Source organism: Rhinatrema bivittatum, chromosome 8 (genome assembly GCF_901001135.1).
Source record: "Rhinatrema bivittatum chromosome 8, aRhiBiv1.1, whole genome shotgun sequence".
NCBI classification, from domain to species: domain Eukaryota; kingdom Metazoa; phylum Chordata; class Amphibia; order Gymnophiona; family Rhinatrematidae; genus Rhinatrema; species Rhinatrema bivittatum.
In genome coordinates, this window is record NC_042622.1 from 226,074,591 (window position 1) to 226,094,235 (window position 19,645).

Sequence of the window (19,645 nt, forward strand, 5' to 3'; positions counted from 1 at the left end):
TTCTCATCCAAGAACTTATCCAATCCTTTTTTAAACACAGCTACACTAACTGCACTAACCACATCCTCTGGCAACAAATTCCAGAGTTTAATTGTGCGTTGAGTAAAAAAGAACTTTCTCCGATTAGTTTTAAATGTGCCCCACCAGCGAGCATCCAAGGAGTCCCCATTCTTGGCCAGACTGCTTACCAGAGAAAAGACCCCACACAAGGACCTTTTATGGCCTCAGTAAGTGTGACTGAAGGGATGAAGAGACGGTCCTAGCGAGCTCAGTAAACTCTGCCACATTTTGTACCTCAGTGGCTGTGAAGTAAAATACCTCAAACTCATAGTAACGATGGCAGAAAAAGACCAAATGGTCCATCCGGTCTGCCCAGCAATTTTCTTACAGTAGTAAGTGATCTTTTCGATATATGGTCTCCAGAACTCAACCTTTAGCATTGCACGGACCACCTTATTGTCTCTGCAAAATGGGTTTACTGGTCCTGCGAAGGACTGAGCAGACAGGTCTCTTTCTCAGTAAGAGGGACAGGCCAGACAGACCACAGTAAGGGAAATCCAACTTCTAGCACACAGGCCTTCCTTTGCCAAACCTTCAAAAAGCTGAACATTCCTACAAAATCTCCAGCCCTGCTGATTTATTTTTTATTTTAAAATATTTGTTACCTGCCTTTCCTCCGTTCCGGGTGGGGCACAGAAAACATACATAATAAAACCAAATCAGAACAAACAAGGCTGACATCAAATTAAACAAAACAACCTCGGATGCATCAGGAGCCCTGAAGGACTCGGGGATCCATCTATGTCAGGAGGGCACGGGTGGAGTGTGTGCCTTTTGAGATAAGTGGGTTTTGAGAGCTTTTCCCCGAAATATTTTGGGGCTACAAATTGTTCTTACGGTGAGCGTGGAGCCCCACTGGTGAATAACTCGCATGCTAAAGGTGCCGCTCTCTCCCACGCCTGCGATACAGCAGAAGGTGCCCTCACTACCCGAGGCACCCCTTCCCCCCACCCTCACTCGGGAGCTTCAAAGGAAAAGCAGAGCCTACCCGGCCATACTCAGCCACCAAGACATTAGATTTTTCTGTAATTTTCCTATTGTTCTGCTTTAGCTCATAAACATGAAAACCTACACCCACCCCCACCTATAGATCTATAGTGTTTTTACAGATAGGACCCTTCTGCTTTTGTTCTCTCAATCCACCCTTTTACTTAGCCCCGATACCCGCAAACCAAGCAGGATCCCCTGCCACATTCTGCTGCCTCTCCGCCCATGAAACCCCAACTTCTCCACCCCCCAGACATTTTCTCCCGCAGGAGTCACTGTTGATAACACACAGAGAAAAGCCATAGAAAGGCTCCTCTCTCTGCCAAATGCAAAGCCTCCTACCTCCAGCTGGGTCCCCCCCCCCATTTCCCTTATATTTACAGGCTCAGCTCATTCTCCAAATAAAAAAAAAAGCAGAGCAAATGCTGGAGCCAGCAAGAGCTCCTGGGTCAACAGAGAAAGTGGCTTAAAAAAATTAATAAAGTCTAAAATGAAAGAAAGGGTCTTTACTGCACGAATACCAAATGATAAACAACCTTGCATGTTTGGGGAAAGCAGATCGTGGCGGTGGCGTCCCTTGCCCGGGCTGTAAACTGCTAAAGTTTTTGTATTGGAAAATAAATGCCTCCCTTTGCAGCAACTCCAAAGTCTCCATCACAAAAAGACCTTGCATCGTCAAACTTCGTCTCTACTCTGTGATTTATCCCGACTTGGGCTGCATCTCCGAGTTACATTACACGTCTCCTCCCACACAAAACAAAAGCAGGTTGGTAAAAATATTAATCTTCCAAAATTTCCCATCTATGTATGGGTTGGTTTTTTTTGTTTTTTTTTCTAACCTCACACTACACGGGCTTCCCCTGCAGGAGAAACGCAAGAGGGAAGAAAAAAAAAAAAAAGCCAATGGAAAGAGTGCCAGGGCAAGTAATGTCATTGCCTTTTCCTAGCCCTGCAGACCTCTCCCCCCTCAGGGCTTTCAGCAGCCGAGACCTCGCAATGACCCCTGGTGAGGCTGCTTCCTGGAAACCGACCCAAACAGGAGCCCGGCTCCAACTCTCCCCAAGTTCAGTCCCCCCCCCCCCCCCCCCCTATATCCCTTACCTGAGAAGTTTGATGGGGTCATATCCGTAACTGCCCCAGCTGGAGGGGCAGCTCATCCTTTCCCAGGAGGGCACGGTGGCAGTGCTGGCTCTGGCTATTCACACACCTTCCAGGCAGCAGGGAGAGAGCAGCGAGGCAGGGGCTGGCGCTCTCTCTCTCTCTTTCCATCAAGGCACCATGGCAGGCGACAGCAGCAGCCAGGGAGGAGGAGGAGGAGGGGCTGCTGCAGCCAGGCAGGGACTGCCATTGGTGAGGCAGGCCCAGAACAGTCTTTACAGATAGAGAGCTGGAAAAAAAATTCCTTCTTAAACAGCTGAAAGCTGGGAATTAACTCTCAGTGGACCAGGGATAGGGTCTGAGCAGGTCACAAGCTATGGGGGGGAGGGAGACTAGGCAGTGCTTTTTGGCCCACTGCATGTGACCTTCATTTACAGTGCCTAGAAACCAAACCATATGATCTGATTTATAGTGGGAGACCTTGGGACCTGCCCTAGGTTGTAGCCCCTACCCATGCAATCCAGCACCTTTAGTCCTGATGTGAAATCCACAGTGCCTTGGGGTGCAAGTTACAAAACCAGAAGCCACCCAGCTCCCACTAGCAACCAGGTTCCTTGGTAACTTCACACCAACTGACCCTGGTGCCTCATCAACAAGGCTACCGGCTTTTACTACGATTCTGTCAGCATTTCAAGTCCACAAAGAGCATCAAGGTCAACAGCTATTCCCAATCCGATCTCTCTCTGGATTCTTCTTCAATGCTGAAATAAAAATCCACATCTGAAGCGTTCGAGCCGGCCATAGGGATTGTGTGAATCCCACAGAGGTGGTGCTGCTGTGCTGATTGTAACCAAAAAGGTAATTTTGGAAAAGGTGGAATTTCTGGTGTCCAATAGCTGAAGAAGGGTCGCTTTGCAAGCAGGCTTCGCTTTGGGAGGGTCCCGGTGTGCGCAGAAAGGCAAACAGCAGCAATACTAGAGCCGAGCTCTCTACACCAAGTGCCCAGTCTGCCTCACTGCTGCAGAGGGCTGCGGGCGTGCAGAAAATGTTTGCTGGGATGCTACCCAGTGGTCGGTTCTTGGAGGAAGACTTTGGACCAGCCCTGGTTTTCGAGATCATTCCCAGTGCAGGGTGGTACTGGCAGACCCTGCCGCTTACATGGGAAAGCAGCAACTGCAGGTCCTAGGAGGCAGCAGGGCGGGTGGTCGGAAAGCTTGCACTAGGCCAATTTCTCCCTCCAGGAATCGGGTTGCTTCTCAAGTCATGAATCGTTTCTCTTTTGCCCTCCTGCACCAACTTCTCCGCAGGGTTCCAGTTCCTCCCGCAGCAAAACTCCCCATGGTACCTTAGGTGAATCCAACATCTGCAGGAAGGCCCAACACAGCCTCGGGCACTGCAGAAAACTCTCGAGCCGAAGACACGTGCAGCGAAGCCGGAATGGACGTGATGGGAGGCCACAGCGGCAACCGTGCGTGTGGGTAGTAACCCAAATCCTGCCCGTGATGGGAAAAGTGAGAGATTCTGCTCACTGATCGTGCACAGAGCATCCAGAAGGGGGGGGGGGGGGAGAAGCATCAGGCAATGGCTCCCCCCCCCAGCGCTGGGGGTTACAGATTGGGTACATTTCTGCTTTGGCAGCTTCCATTGCTTAGCAACGTTGCAGCAGCAAAGCACACATGGAGGAGGGAGGTGGGAAAGCACAGCGGAGCGTGAGCATCCCCCCCCCCCCTCCAGTCTATGCCAAGCCCTGGAGCGGGCCCCTCTCCCAACCAACCCTGGGATTTGAAGGCTGCGTCTGTAAATTCCAAGGTTTTGAGCTGGAAAGATGAGCCAGAGTGGTGTGCGTGGCGGGGGCAGAGCCCTCGCAGAGCTCTGTGAAAGATCATTTATAAAAATATCAATAAATAAAATAAGAGCAGGTGACAATGAGAGCTCCTGGGTGCCTGTGACTGTTCCACACCGTCCAGATCTAGGTGACATTAAGTTACTGCAGTGGTGAAGGAGCATACAAAACCCGGGCTGCAAAGCTGTCAGCAGAGCTCCTTCCAATGTCCCAAGGCAGGGAATGCTTGGGGGCACTAACCACCTGGCTCTCCAGACCTCGGACTTGCTCGTGGCTCTATCCTTCAGCATGTGATGTTACCGCACCTGGTCACTCTGCAAGGAGTACTGCCCGCCCCAAGGAGAGGCTCCGACCCCTAAACACAAAGTCGGTTTTTAAAAAACCGTGAGGTGTCGGCAGAAGCCATTCATTGCATCCTTCCCATCAGTTCTGTGCGCTTCTCTTGTATAGTGGTGTTATGCACACTGTCCAACCAGAAACCGCTTTGCTTCTCTTTAGCTGCTGGGGGTCTAGAATTCAGGGCTGTGGTTAAGAGGGAGAGGGGCAGGCGGAGGTAGTTATGAGGAGAACCTCAGATTTTCTTCCTGCAAAGTCTGAGAAGCTCTGGCCGTTTTCTAGTTCCATCTTTGGGTGAATTTATTTCCCTGGCTTCCTGCTCAAGGTGTCAGCTTCTTCACTACTGTAAAATAGGATGCTTTTTCCAGGGGGGGGGGGGGGGGAATCTTCACTCCTATCCCAGCCCATTAGACCAGTGGCTCTCAACAGATGTGTCGGGACACGCTAGCGTGTCGCGATGTCATGGAAGTGTGTCCCAGACCCTGCAGAAGGCTGCTCTTTCCTCATCAGTCTGGACAAGAGTTGGCAGATTTCTCCTTTATTGGGTATGAGGGGAAGTTGCTTTTGCTTCCTTCTCCTCTACCTGGCCCAGAGGGAGGTTATTCCCTCCTCCTTCACCCAGATCAGATCACGATAATCACCGACTTCTGTTCATATGGGCCTGGCCGGACACCAACTTTATCTTCCTCTGCCTGGCCTGGCAGTGAGGCTGCTGATGCTCTCTTCACCCCATGGGGCCTGGACATGAAAGCAGGAGCATGAGGGAGAGAGGTGCGTGCTCTATAGATCCACTGCCGCTGCCTCATCTTCTTCCTCTCCTCAATGCTTCTTCCTCTCATCTGCTGCTGGTAAAGTGGGAGGGAGACTCTGGAATGGACCCAAGGCTTATGCTGGCTGGGAGCCAGGAGGAGGGGGAAATGTGCTGGGCAGGAAGGCCTTGGGAGATAGGGAATCAGAAGTCTGCTGGGTAGGAAGGGCTGGGGGAAGGAGGGGCTGGGGCGGTCAGAGTTATGCTGGGTAGGGAAGGGCAGGGAGAGTTGAGAAGGGGAGAGAGGATGCATGGGTGGGTGGGGGGGGGTGTGAAAGAATGATTGAGTAGTGGGAGAAATGAGGGGTGATGGGGGCATGATGGGATACAAAAGCCATAATGTGTCAGTTCTGAGTATATGCATTTCGTCTATCTTTGAACTTTGCTTAGTAGAGGAGGCAATGTATTTCTGTTTCTAGTTCTCCAGTTCTGCACTGCATGCAGAAAGTGTTCTTGGGGTTTCCATTCCAGTTTCTGTTTCTGCATTTGTAATTTGTGGTATCTTATATTAGGTGAAGATAGGTCGGTCTGTATTCTGTGTGTGTGTGTGACTGAGATGAGGTACTTTACTAGCAAATAGGGATTTGTATCAGTCTTATTTGTTGTATTTTCTCCATATGATATTGCACTGGTGAGGAACTGCTGCCTTATCATGGGTAGGGCCTATTGCGGTTTCATTTCTTGGAGTTAGTGCTGCTTCAGTATGGCAAGTTTGATAAACATGTACAGAGTGGGGTTTGTTTATTTTTTTCCAGGTTTTGTATTATTTTAAAATGAACCTGGTGGTATAGGGAGTTTGTAATGCTGTTACTGAGATGACACCAAAATCAGAAGATCTTTTTGTATGGTGAGTTGTAAGAACATAAGAAATTGCCATGCTGGGTCATACCAAGGGGCCATTTAGCCCAGTATCCTGTTTCCAACAGAGGCCAAACCAGGCCACAAGAACCTGGCAATTACCCAAACACCAAGAAGATCCCATGCTACTGATGCAATTAATAGCAGTGGCCATTCCCCATGTCAACTTGATTAATAGCAGTCAATGGACTTCTCCTTCAAGAACTTATCCAGGGAAATGTCTTAGTTCTGCTCTGCACTGGTTGTTTGTAGCAGGAGACTCCTGTGGTTGCAAAGTACAGGTTTATATTTAGTCCCATGATGGTCATGTGCTCAGTGTGTCACGCATGTGAGCGTCCTCTCTCAGGTGTGTCCTGATAGGTTGAGAGCCACTACACTAGACTAGGCAAGGCTAGGATTGGCATGCATAGCAGCAGAGGGGAGAGAGAGAGAGAGAGCCAAGTGCAGCTCTTAAAGGGACACCTAAGTACCTGCAAAACTGGCCGCATGCCGTGTAACTCTAGAGCTGCACCCACATGAGCCAGAGCAGGTCCCCTGCAACTAGGAAGCCCCAATAGATGCTTTTCTTCTTAAACTCTTCCTATTCATGATATGCAAAGCAAAATTGCCTAAGCTAAAAGACATTCCCACAGAAATCCAGCAAAAAGTAGAAAGCATTTGTTTTATTAAGCAGACTCTTTTACAACACAGACTTGGGTTTGGACATGTACTGCTGGGCAGGCAGACCACTGGTGAGTGCTACACGTACCGCTGGAAGGCAGAGCGCTCGTGCACAAACTCCTTCAAGGGTTTGAGATTGTACAATTCATTCAAGGAGGGATTCACCCAGCGTTCAGTGTGGAAGACGGACTCGCCAACCTGCAGCGGAAGAGAAAGAGAGAGGGGTCCTTACCACCAGCACAGCCACAGCTTCTGCAGGAGGGCGTGCTAGAGAGGATTCCCATTCATCTCTCAGAAGGTAAGGCTTCACACAGCAGGAAGCAACAAACTGGCGCAATCGCATTTCTCGCCTTATTCAGGACAGATTTAGAAAACAAATGTTTAGGCTTATTTTTCTTTAAAAACAGAAATGTTAATCCACTAAGGGCAGCACAGCAATGTCCAAATGCACTATGACCCCCCTCCTTTGAGCACTGTTTCCTCTCTGGGAAACGAAGGGGAAGAAAGGGCAGTACATTTTCTGGTAAAATCATTATTTGTTATACACACTTCTACACACTTTACAGAAAAGGCTGGCGAACACCTAATATCAATGAGTTTTCATCCAAATCTTTTTCAATGTATGCGTGTAAAAATTATTTCTTACCTGCTGATTTTCATTCCTGTAGTACCCACAGATCAGTCCACACTCTTGGGTTTTGCCTCCCTGCCAGCAGATGGAGACAGAAAAAGTTTCACTGACACTGTACATAACCCAGTGTGCTACCTGCAGTCCCTCAGTATTGACCTGTTCCCAAGCCAAGATGACAGCAACAACCATAAACTTCTAAGCAAACGCCCTCCCCTCCAATGACCTCGGCGGCCCATCTGTAGCCATGTTAATCAGATCTGGGAACCATGGTCATCATTGCCACTCTGGAGCTAGCAGGATTATGTTGCCCAGATGTTTCTCGATCCTCAGTAATCCCTTGTTGACCAGAGGCCATGATGGGAAGACAAAAAGAAGAGTTCATGGCAGCACCGGAGCATCGAATCCTTCTGTATCGTGTTCTCTTCAGCAGCTGTAAAACAGTGATACACTGGTATGCTCTTTGGTCGCCATTAAGTACATATGGGGATACCCCTATCTTCCCTGAATGAGACACATTGCTGGCTCCGACAACTCCCATTCCCCAAGGTCTAACTTTCTCCGATTGAGAAAATCCACTTGAACATTGTCCATTTGTGAGATGTGAGACGCCACCACAGCCTCTCCAATTGCTGCTCTGCACAAAGAATCAACTCTTGGGTCTCTTGAGCCACCACCTGATTCTTGGTTCTGCCTTGGCGGTTGATGTAGGCCACAGTCGTCATATTGTCAGGTAGGATCCGTCCTGCATGGCCGCATAACCATGGCAGACAGGCAAGTAATACAACATGCACCACTTTCGTCTCCAACCGAATGATAGACCAGGAGACCTCCTGTTTCGACCACTGGCCCTGCACCAACTGATCTTGACACACTGTCCCTCCATCCGGAGAGGCTTGCATCAGTGGGTGATTATTACCCAATTCGGAACCTCCAATTCTGTACCATGCTCGAGATTGGTGCGAGTAAGCCACCACAAGAGACCATCCCTGGCTTCCCCCTCTAAACAGAAGAGGAAGATGAAACTCTTCCAATAATGGATTCCAGCAGGAGAGAAGAGCCACCTGCAGAGGCTGCATATGCACGAACGCCCAAAGCATTAATTCCAATGTCGATGCCACAGAACCCAGGACCTATAAATAGTCCCAGACCCTGGGCACCGAAAGCTCTAGCAGATGACGAATCTGACTCTAAAATTTCAGCAATCTCTCTCCACGAGAAACACTCTCTCCGCCAGTGTGTCCAACATAAGAAAATGCCATACTGGGTCAGACCAAGGGTCCATCAAGCCCAGCATCCTGTTTCCAACAGTGGCCAATCCAGGCCATAAGAACCTGGCAAGTACCCAAAAACTAAGTCTATTCCATGTTACCTTTGCTAGTAATAGCAGTGGCTAATTTCTAAGTCAACTTAATTAATAGCAGGTAATGGACTTCTCCTCCAAGAACTTATCCAATCCTTTTTTAAACACAGCTACACTAACTGCACTAACCACATCCTCTGGCAACAAATTCCAGAGTTTAATTGTGCGTTGAGTGAAAAAGAACTTTCTCCGATTAGTTTTAAATGTGCCCCATGCTAACTTCATGGAGTGCCCCCTAGTCTATTATCCGAAAGCGTAAATAACCGATTCACATATAACCGTTCTAGACCTCTCATGATTTTAAACACCTCTATCATATCCCCCTCAGCCGTCTCTTCTCCAAGCTGAAAAGTCCTAACCTCTTTAGTCTTTCCTCATAGGGGAACTGTTCCATTCCCCTTATCATTTTGGTAGCCCTTCTCTGTACCTTCTCCATCGCAACTATATCTTTTTTGAGATGTGGCAACCAGAATTGTACACAGTATTCAAGGCGTGGTCTCACCTTGGAGCGATACAGAGGCATTATGACATTTTCCGTTTTATTTACCATTCCCTTTCTAATAATTCCCAACATTGTTTGCTTTTTTGACTGCTGCAGCACACTGAACAGACTATTTCAATGTGTTATCCACCACGATGCCTAGATCTCTTTCTTGTGTAGTAGCACCTAATATTGAACCTAACATTGTGAAACTATGGCATGGGTTATTTTTCCCTATATGCATCACCTTGCACTTATCCACATTAAAATTTCATCTGCCATTTTGATGCCCAATTTTCCAGTCTCACAAGGTCTTCCTGCAATTTATCACAATCTACTTGTGATTTAACTACTCTGAACAATTTTGTATCATCTGCAAATTTGATTACCTCACTTGTCGTATTTCTTTCCAGATCATTTATAAATATATTGAAAAATAAGGGTCCCAATACAGATCCCTGAGGCACTCCACTGCCCACTCCCTTTCACTGAGAAAATTGTCCATTTAATCCTACTCTGTTTCCTGTCTTTTAGCCAGTTTGTAATCCACGAAAGGACATCTGAGGTCCCAGATACTCCAGAGTTTGAGAGTGGACTAAACTGCTCTTTGCTAGGTTCAGCACCCATCTTAGAGACTTCAAACGCATCGGTACATTTTGAACTGACTGTCGACAGAGGTCCTCTAATTTTGCACGAATGAGCCAGTCATTCAGACTCGGATGCATCAACAATGCGGCCCACATCACCACCATCACCTCAGGAATCTTTGGTGCTCTGGCCTGATGTCTATGTGCAGATACGCCTCTGTCAAGTTGAGAAATGCCAAGAACTCTTCCTTGCGTACCACCGCTATGATGGACCTGAGTCTCCATGCGGAAAAGGGGAACCTTGAGAGCTGCATTTACCTTCTTTAAATCCAATAACCTCCGAAAAAATTTTTTTTTTTCCTGGAAGCAAAAATAGTTGGAATATAGGAAAACCAGTTCTCCCCCTTTTAAAAAATTTGCCTCTGGGGCATTCCACTGAAGGCCAAATAGCTCCTGAATTGGATACAGGGGAAAAAGAAACAGGATGCTTAACTTAAATTGTCCTCTGGCCACACTGAGCGTGTTCAGAGTCTGAGCCAACAGACTCAGCAAGACATCTCTGTGAAAAAAGAAAAAAATCTGAGTAGAGTCCGAAGCGGCTGTCAATCAGATGCAATTTCTCCCTCTCCTAGAGGTGAGAAAGCCAAATCTCCATCGGAATCCTCCGATGTCTCATTATCCACATCCCCTTGAAGATTACCAGGGACAGCTTCCCTGTGGCATCTGACCGCCATGACTGACAAATGGGAGGCCTGGGCACACGATCCCTATATAGTAGATTGCATCACTTTTGCTGGGCAGCCCTGCAGAAAGGTCTGCAGGGCCTGGAAACATTCTACCTACGAGAAGGAGAATGGATTTATACCAGAGTCCATAGGCCCAACCTTGCTCTCTCCAACCTCTCTCTCTAGGGGAAGCTTCTGCCAACGGGAACAAGGGAGGAGAACTGACCGTTGCCTCACCTCCCACTCCACTCCCCCCTCCAGAGACACCATAGGCCGAGGGGATGTCCCAACATGGAAAAAAGCTGTAGTAGTCAAATCGCTTTGAGCATCTAAACAATGCTGACACAAATGGAGAGAGAGTAAGGACTGAATTGCTCTCAACGGCAAGCCTCACAGACAGCAAGGCGCTTGAACCTGTTCATCCCCGGTCCTTAGCTCTCCTGAACTTTGGCTCTAGATGGCCTCCTGCATACACACCAGTGGCGTATGTGCGCAAATCACGCTCAAATTTACACTGCGGGCTCATGCGTGCAAGTACCCACGCAAATATGCGCTTCAGTCTAGGCCACGGTCACAGGTGCTCAAGTTCCTGTGCAAATACGCGCTCAAGTCTAGATTGCAAACCTACATGCTAAAATCTAGGCTGCTGCATTAAGCGCAGAAGTCCCTGTGCATGCACCTGTCATATGGTGAGAATGCACACACACACATATGCCTAAGCGTGCAGGGAAAGAACCACTGGCGCAGCCTACTGTGCAGCTAAGCAAAGCTTGCCTGCACCTTCAGCACATTTAGGCCCAGATCTGTTCACTGAAAATCACCGAAGGCCTCTTGATCAGCTGAGAATCTCTGGAACCTGAGGTCGAGCATCAGCATCCCTTACTGCCTGTTCCGCTAAACAAACTTTGTGCATAAGCAAATTAAAATTAGCAGACCTCTACCAGAACCAGAGATTCCTCCTTGGTGCACGTGCCTCTCTGCACCTCTGCCAGACAGGGAACTGCGGGCGATAGCAGAAGACAGGATTCCCCTGCCTCTACCACCGATACTGCTAGGGAATCGAAAATGGCTGCCATTCCCGCTTTGATGAAGAAAGCCTCAGCGCTAGATCCCATCAGTCATGAGGCTCTTTTAGCCGGTCTAGCACTGGGCTCCCCAAGTGCCTTCCCCAGCAGGGATGCACACAGAATACAAGCCATCTGAATTTAGGCGTGACCACAAGTCTGCATACGAATGGCAGACTGCATGGCGGCACTGCCACAATGCCCGAGCAGCGTACCAAAAACACAGCCTCCACCCCTGTTTACCTGAACCTCAGGAACCCCCCAGGTGATCAAGGCCCCCGGAGTGGCTGGCATAATGATTCCATTGCCTCCAGATTCTTCTTGCTTTTTTTTTTTTTTTTTAAACTACATCCACTGCTGAAAGCGGCCCCTGTGCGTGCAATTGGGCCGCCTTGAGCGGCCCAATTGCACGCACAGGGGCCGCTTTCGCCTGTGCAGGCATCCGTCTTCGCCGGCAACTGGAGGCAGGGGAGCCGCGGTCCGTCTCCGGAGGGGGGCTGCAAGAAGAGTAAGTCGCTTCGTTGCTTTACACTGCCAGTCCTCTCTCCCCTCCTCCCCAAGCAAGGCTGCTTTACGCGCCTTGCTTCGGGAGGAGGGGTGAGAGGACTGGCAATCCTGAGCGTAGGAGAACCATCCACTTCCTGGTACCTGTCATTTCAAATGTCATTTGAAATGACAGATACCAGCGTGTCCGTGAAGCGTTAGGCCAGCGCACCCAGGATACTGTATAGCGCTCTATACAGTAAAATGGGTTGCGCGGGCCTAACGCTTCACGGACGCTTCTTGGACGCAGCTTGCATTTGCAAGCTATTTACATACAGTATCGAGCGGTAGGTGAGTCGGACTGTGCGTGCGGCAACCGCGGGTGCGCCCGGCACTAACACAGCTCTTTCTACCGCTCCTTACTGTATCTACCTGCTTGTTACCAACCCTCCAGCTCACTACAGTCTTCCCAACAAGAACTTTTCAGGGGGGTCTCCCCTAGGGAGCTTGGACTGGAGGGAACTCAGGAAACCAGATTCTCTTACTATGCACCACTTTAGTAGAACTCCTGAGGACTACATCAAGTTTAGGAAACAGACCAAATCCTGGTTATTTGTTCAAGTTTCTAAAACTAACTATCTTATTCTTTTATATATGCTAAAATTATAGCACAGCTATAATATTTTATATGTGGTTTTTTTTTTTTTTATCAATTTTGCTGATTTTATTGTATTTGTTTTTAGATGGTAACTTTTTGTACTGATTTGTATTGTACATCACTTCGATTTCATTTATTAGAAAAGTGATCAATTAAGTAAAGAAACTAAACTTCTTTGGGAGTAAGGAAATAAGAGAGCAAGCGAAGTGAAGCCAGCCAGATGTATAACATGCCGAATTACAAACAAGGTGTAACTGAGGTCCTTAAGACTGTAAACTATGTTTTAAAAGTATACGGAGTTTCCTGTGATATTTTATAACTTTACTGTTGGAGAGGTTCTCTGAGAGAAACATTTTAAGTCAAGCAACTACAGGCTGATGTCACTCAGACTGACAGACGCTAGTTCCACTGACCCTTGATAATACATAAGTGCCATGCTAGGTCAGACCAGTGATTCACTAAGCCCAGCACACTATATCATATGTTTTTGAACAAAACATATGTTGTGAATAAATATATATATAGGCAGCTTTTGGAAATAAGAAATTACTACTTACCTGATAACTTCCTTTTCTTTAGGACAGTCAGATGAATCCAGAACAAGTGGGTTATGCACCTCTACCAGCAGATGTAAATAGTGCAAACTGATATCACAGTATATAACCCCTGCAGTGACATCAGAATGCCAGTATTCTCTTCAAAAGCAACTGTGGACAGATTAGCAAAAAACTTGATTAAAAACAGATTACCATTTCAAATACTCAGTCAACAGGCAACACTGAACTCAGACAAGAATGTAATAATGCTGATCTAGGGACTGGACTAACTTTAACCACACAGGAGGACTATAATACAATAATTTGGCAGCTGGGTTCAAAAAAGGTTTGGATAAGTTCTAGGAGGTGAAGGCCATTAACTGCTATTAATCAAGTTTACTTAGGGAAGTGTCACTATTAATTGCATCAGTAGCATGGGATCTTCTAAGTGTTTGGGTAATTGCCAGGTTCTTGTGGCCTGGTTTGGCCTCTGTTGGAAACAGGATGCTGGGCTTGATGGACCCTTGGTCTGACCCAGCATGGCAATTTCTTATGTTCTTAAGGGAGGGAAGCTGGATTCATCTGACTGTCCTAAAGAAAAGGAAATTATCAGGTCAGTAATAATTTCTCATTTCTTAGCATCCAGTCAGATGAATCCAGAACAAGTGGGATGTACCTAAGCTACTCCCGATTAGGGTGGGTGGCTGACCACGGTCCAGTCAAAACCGCACGTGCAAAGGCTGCATCCTCCCGGGTCTGCTCATCCAGACGATAATACCTGGAAAAGGTGTGTAAGGAGGACCACGTTGCAACTCGGCAAATGTCAACGGGAGACAACAACCTAACTTCTGCCCATGGCACTGCCTGAACCCCAGTGAAATGAGCCCTAACCTGACTAGGTAACGGCTTCCCAGCATCCACATATGCAGCCGCAACTATCTCCTTAATCCAGCGAGCTATTGTAGCTTGCAAGGCTGGCTTTTCCCTACCTAATACCGCCGTGAAGGACACACAGACGATCAGACTTCTGCAAGGGTTCAGTAACGTTGAGATATCTGACAATATGCCTCCTGTCATCCAAGGGTCGCAACAAACAATACTCCTCTACACCTTGCTCTCTAAGGATGGCAAGGAGATGGACTGATTCAAGTGAAACTCAGTGACCACCTTCAGTAAAAAGGAGGGAACAGTATGCAGCTGTACTGCCCCTGGAGTCACCTAGAGAAATGGTTCCCGGCAAGACAGAACCTGCAGTTCAGAAACCCTATGCGTAAAACAAATTGCCACCAGAATTACCGTCTTCAAGGTCAACAACTGCAAGGGGAGAGTACGCAGCGGTATAAATGTAGGGCCTGCCAAGTAGTCCAATACCAAATTAAGACTCCACAAGGGCACCGGAAACTGCAAGGGAGGCCGAAGATGTTTCACGCCTCTCAGAAAACAGACCTCATCAGGATGAGCTGACAAGGAGCCATCATTTACCTGACCCCTAAAACAGGAGAGCACAGCTACCTGTACCTTCAAGGAATTGAGAGCCAAGCCTTTATGCAAGCCATCCTGCTAAAATTCCAAGATGAGCGGAATCCTGACCAAGGAAGGAAGAGTACCTCGATCCTCACGCCAGGCCTCAAACCTCTCCAGACTTGCATATAGGCCAAGGAAGTGGAGAACATTTTTGCTCTTAGTACAGTGGAAATCACTGCCGCAGAACAGCCAAATTTCAGAAAGTAAGCCCTTTAAAGGGCCAAACTGTAAGACAAAATCGATTTGGATCTTCATGAAGAACAGGTCCTTACCACAACAGGTGCCTGTGCACTGGAAGTCAAAGAGACGAAGCCACCAGGAAGCTCTGCAGATCTGCATACCATGGTCTCCTGGGCCAATGCCAAGCAACCAAGAGCACCATCCCTCTGAGGCGCTCAATCCTTCGAATCAATCTGCCTAACACAGGCCATGGAGGAAAGGCATACAGCAACTCATCTTCCGGCCTCTCCTGCACTAGGGCATTGACCCCAAGGACTTTGGATCTCTTCTACAACTGAAGTGCAGAACCTTCGCATTGCACAAGGTCACCAACAAGTCTAAGAACGGACGTCCCCAACGATCCCAATCAGTCGAAACACCTTATCTGACAATGCCCACTCTCCTGGGTCCAGACTCTCCCTGCTGAGAAAGTCTGCTCTTACGTGTTCTTTGTTTGTGATGTGAGAGGCCGGGTTCATCTGGTGATGCACATCTGCCCATTCCATAAGTTGATCTATTTCCTGTGACACTTGTTGTCTCTTGGTACCGCCCTGTCGATTGATGTAAACCACCGTTGTAGCATTGTCCAAATTACGTGGACCGAAGGACCCCGCAGTCTGTTGCTGAACTGGAAACACACTAACCGGAGTGCTCTGGCTTCCAGGCGATTGATGTGCTAGAGAGACTCCTCTGCATTCCAAAGGCCTTGCGCTGTCAGCTCCTGACAGTGAGCACCCCAACCAAGGAGACTCACATCCGTTGTCAGTACCAGCCAGTCTGGTGGGGATAGGGAGACACCCTTCTGTAGATGATTCACCTGGCTGAGTACAGAGACAGTCTCTGGCTGCGGGGGAAGAGGACATATACCGTCACTGCTGTGTTTTGCCTCCTGCACCTGCTGCCTTTCAGCTGCTCAAGCAGCTGAAAGCCAACCACCGGACCAAGGCACTCATCTGAGGGACCATGGAAATCACCTCAGGAAATCTCAACTGGGGGAGGGACCATTTGGTATCACTGCAGGAGAATGGAGCGGTAATTTTCTTCCTTAAGAAGGAGAATTAAAATCGAAGCAATATCCAGTAGGGAGATGCACGTCCAACTGCTGGAGACTGAGAATACTGGCAGGCTGATGTCACTGCAGGGGTGTATATACTGTGACTTCAGTTTGCTCTGTCTCCATCTGCTGGTAGGGGAGCACAAACCCATTTGTTCTGGATTCATCTGACTGGATGCTAAGAAACTGTGGGTACTCCATAAAGCCCACCTTTCCAAGCTTGTTTATCCATGTTCCTGCAGATTTCAGTGGCACAGAAGGGAAGATACAACAAACAGAGGGGAGCAAAGGGAGCACAAACCTTCCAGCCAGGAACATCTTTCATGATTATGGCTTCTTCTTCCAGATTCTCCCTCAGCTGACGCAAGAGTCTGCACAGAAAGAAGTGAAACTCTCAGTCCAGCTCACATGGCAGTTACCAACCTTCATCAAGTAAATGTCTCAAATAAGAGAGACTACACTCAAAAGCTCCACAGCGCACCATGATTGCTATGAACCATTTCTATAGTGCTACTGGACACATGCAGATCACCTTTTTCCTTCTGCTGTGACTTCAGTCTGGGACAGATGCCAGGATTCTGTCTACAGAAGGGACCTGTGCAGCCTCACTTGGTACAATACAATGTCTTTCATCTCTTAGCCCATAAAGGCTCCAGGATCTCCTCACTATTCTTGCATGGGCTCCCCTATACACCCAGGCCTTGTGATATTACTAGCAAAGAGGCACATTACATAAGAGTCAGTACCATTAAGGGAGACAACCACGTGATGGTACATAAGACTGTTATGGGTGTAGGAAACATCTTTACTTATAACATAGGACACCCAGGAATTTTTTAATTACCTGTGGAGTGACATTTGTGTGTGAATAAGGGCATACCACGCTGAATATTGGAGAAATTACTTACCTGATAATTTCGTTTTCCTTAGTGTACACAGATGAACTCAGGACCAATGGGTATTGTGCTCTCCTGATAGCAGATGGGAGACAGAATCAGATTTCAAAGCTGACATCAGCCTACATATACCCGTGCAGTGTGCTTAGCTCTTCAGTATTGTCTTCGAAAAGCCAGTGTGGATATATGTTGCTTAATACTTGATTAACCTTGAACTGGTTCAACTGATATATATATATATATATATATATAAAACTTTTGGAACTGGAGACCGCCAGTGCACTGAAAAAATAAATGCCGACACCTGGGCAACTGCGGGTGTCTTGGATTAGAGGTAGGCCGTGGCTTACCCGTTCTTGTTCAGTCTCGAGATTTGATAGCCGAGGTTCTCTATTTCTGGAGCAGCCGTGGGCGGGATGCTGAGTCCATCTGTCTACACTAAGGAAAACAAAATTATCAGGTAAGTAATTTCTCCATTTCCTAGCGTGTAGCAGATGGACGCAGGACCAATGAGATGTACAAAAGCTACTCCCCTATAGGGTGGGAGGCTGCCCGTGGCCCACTTACTGCTGCCCTTGTGAAGGCTGTATCCTCCCTGGCCTGAACATCCAGGCGGTAGAACCTGGAGGTGTGTAGGGAGGACCATGTTGCCGCCCGACAGATCTCGGCTGGAGAAGGCAGTCTGGTTTCAGCCCAGGAGACTGCCTGGGCCCTTGTAAAATGCACCTTGACCTGTAGAGATAATGGTTTTCCTGCCTCTATGTAGGCAGCATTAATTACTTCTTTGATCCAGCAGGCTATGGTGGCCCACAATGCCGATTCCCCTTGTTTCTTCCCGCTGTGAAGAACGAACAGGTGGTCAGTTTTGCGCAAGGATTCCGATCTCTTCAGGTATCGGACTAGGATTCTGCCGACATTCAGGTGGCGAAGGAGGCGTGAGTCTTCTGAATCCCTGTGCTCATCTGGTGATGGTAAGGATATGGTCTGGTTCATGAGAGGCTTCTAGGAAAAGTAAAAAGTCATGGGATAGGTGGCGATGTCCTTTCGTGGATTGCAAACTGGCTAAAAGACAGGAAACAGAGAGTAGGATTAAATGGACAATTTTCTCAGTGGAAGGGAGTGGACAGTGGAGTGCCTCAGGGATCTGTATTGGGACCCTTACTTTTCAATATATTTATAAATGATCTGGAAAGAAATACGAGTGAGATAATCAAATTTGCAGATGACACAAAATTGTTCAGAGTAGTTAAATCACAAGCAGATTGTGATAAATTGCAGGAAGACCTTGTGAGACTGGAAAATTGGGCATCCAAATGGCAGATGAAATTTAATGTTGATAAGTGCAAGGTAATGCATATAGGGAAAAATAACCCATGCTATAATTACACAATGTTGGGTTCCATATTAGGTGCTACAACCCAAGAAAGAGATCTAGGTGTCATAGTGGATAACACATTGAAATCGTCGGTTCAGTGTGCTGCGGCAGTCAAAAAAGCAAACAGAATGTTGGGAATTATTAGAAAGGGAATGGTGAATAAAACGGAAAATGTCATAATGCCTCTGTATCGCTCCATGGTGAGACCGCACCTTGAATACTGTGTACAATTCTGGTCGCCGCATCTCAAAAAAGATATAATTGGGATGGAGAAGGTACAGAGAAGGGCTACCAAAATGATAAGGGGAATGGAACAGCTTCCCTACGAGGAAAGACTAAAGAGGTTAGGACTTTTCAGCTTGGAGAAGAGACGACTGAGGGGGGATATGATAGAGGTGTTTAAAATCATGAGAGGTCTAGAACGGGTAGATGTGAATCTGTTACTTATTCTTTTGGATAGTAGAAAGACTAGGGGGCACTCCATGAAGTTAGCATGGGGCACATTTAAAACTAATCGGAGAAAGTTCTTTTTTACTCAACGCACAATTAAACTCTGGAATTTGTTACCAGGGGATGTGGTCAGTGCAGTTAGTATAGCTGTGTTTAAAAAAGGATTGGATAAGTTCTTGGAGGAGAAGTCCATTACCTGCTATTAAGTTCACTTAGAGAATAGCCATTGACATTAGCAATGGTAACATGGAATAGACTTAGTGTTTGGGTACTTGCCAGGTTCTTATGGCCTGGATTGGCCACTGTTGGAAACAGGATGCTGGGCTTGATGGACCCTTGGTCTGACCCAGTATGGCATTTTCTTATGTTCTTATGTGGAACTGGGAAACCACTTTCGGAAGGAAGGATGATACTGTATGCAGCTGTATGGTGCCTGGGGTGAACCTGAGGAACGGTTCCTGACAGGATAATGCTTGAAGTTCGGAGATGGACTGGTCTGAGCATATTGCGATCAAGAACGCTGTCTTTAGGGTCAAGAGACGTAGAGACAGGGCGCTTGTTGGTCTGAAGGACTCCCCTGCTAGGAAGTCTAGTACTAAGTTGAGGTTCCATAGAGGCACTGGCCACTTTAGTGGTGGTCGGAGTTGTTGGACTCCTTTCAGGAAGCGAGACACATCAGAATGAGTTGATAGTCTGATACTGTCCATTTCGGACCTGAAACAGGCCAGTGCTGCGACTTGGACCTTGAGAGAGTTGAGGGACAACCCCTTCTCCATGCCATCCTGTAGGAATTCTAAGATCATCGGAATCTTGGCTGCCCTCGGGAGGAGACCGCGGTCTTCACAACAAGCTTCGAATACTCTCCAGATCCGTATGTAAGACAGATGTGGAGAACTTGCGTGCCCGAAGCAGGGCAATCAATCACGGCTTTTGAGTAGCTGTGCTTCTTTAG

The 19,645-nt window shown here is 47.6% G+C and overlaps 1 protein-coding gene across 1 annotated transcript in view; it reads right to left on the reverse strand.

Moving 5' to 3' along the window:
- Positions 1-6,625: 6,625 nt before the first annotated feature.
- The window catches only part of NDUFA13 (NADH:ubiquinone oxidoreductase subunit A13), a 41,382-nt gene continuing 28,362 nt past the window's right edge, over positions 6,626-19,645 (reverse strand). The window contains exons 4-5 of the mRNA XM_029613813.1: positions 16,274-16,343; positions 6,626-6,848 (exon numbers count right to left, since the gene is read on the reverse strand). Coding sequence (XP_029469673.1) covers positions 6,729-6,848; positions 16,274-16,343 — 190 coding nt within the window. The 3' untranslated portion in view covers positions 6,626-6,728. The remainder of the gene's footprint in view (positions 6,849-16,273; positions 16,344-19,645) is intronic.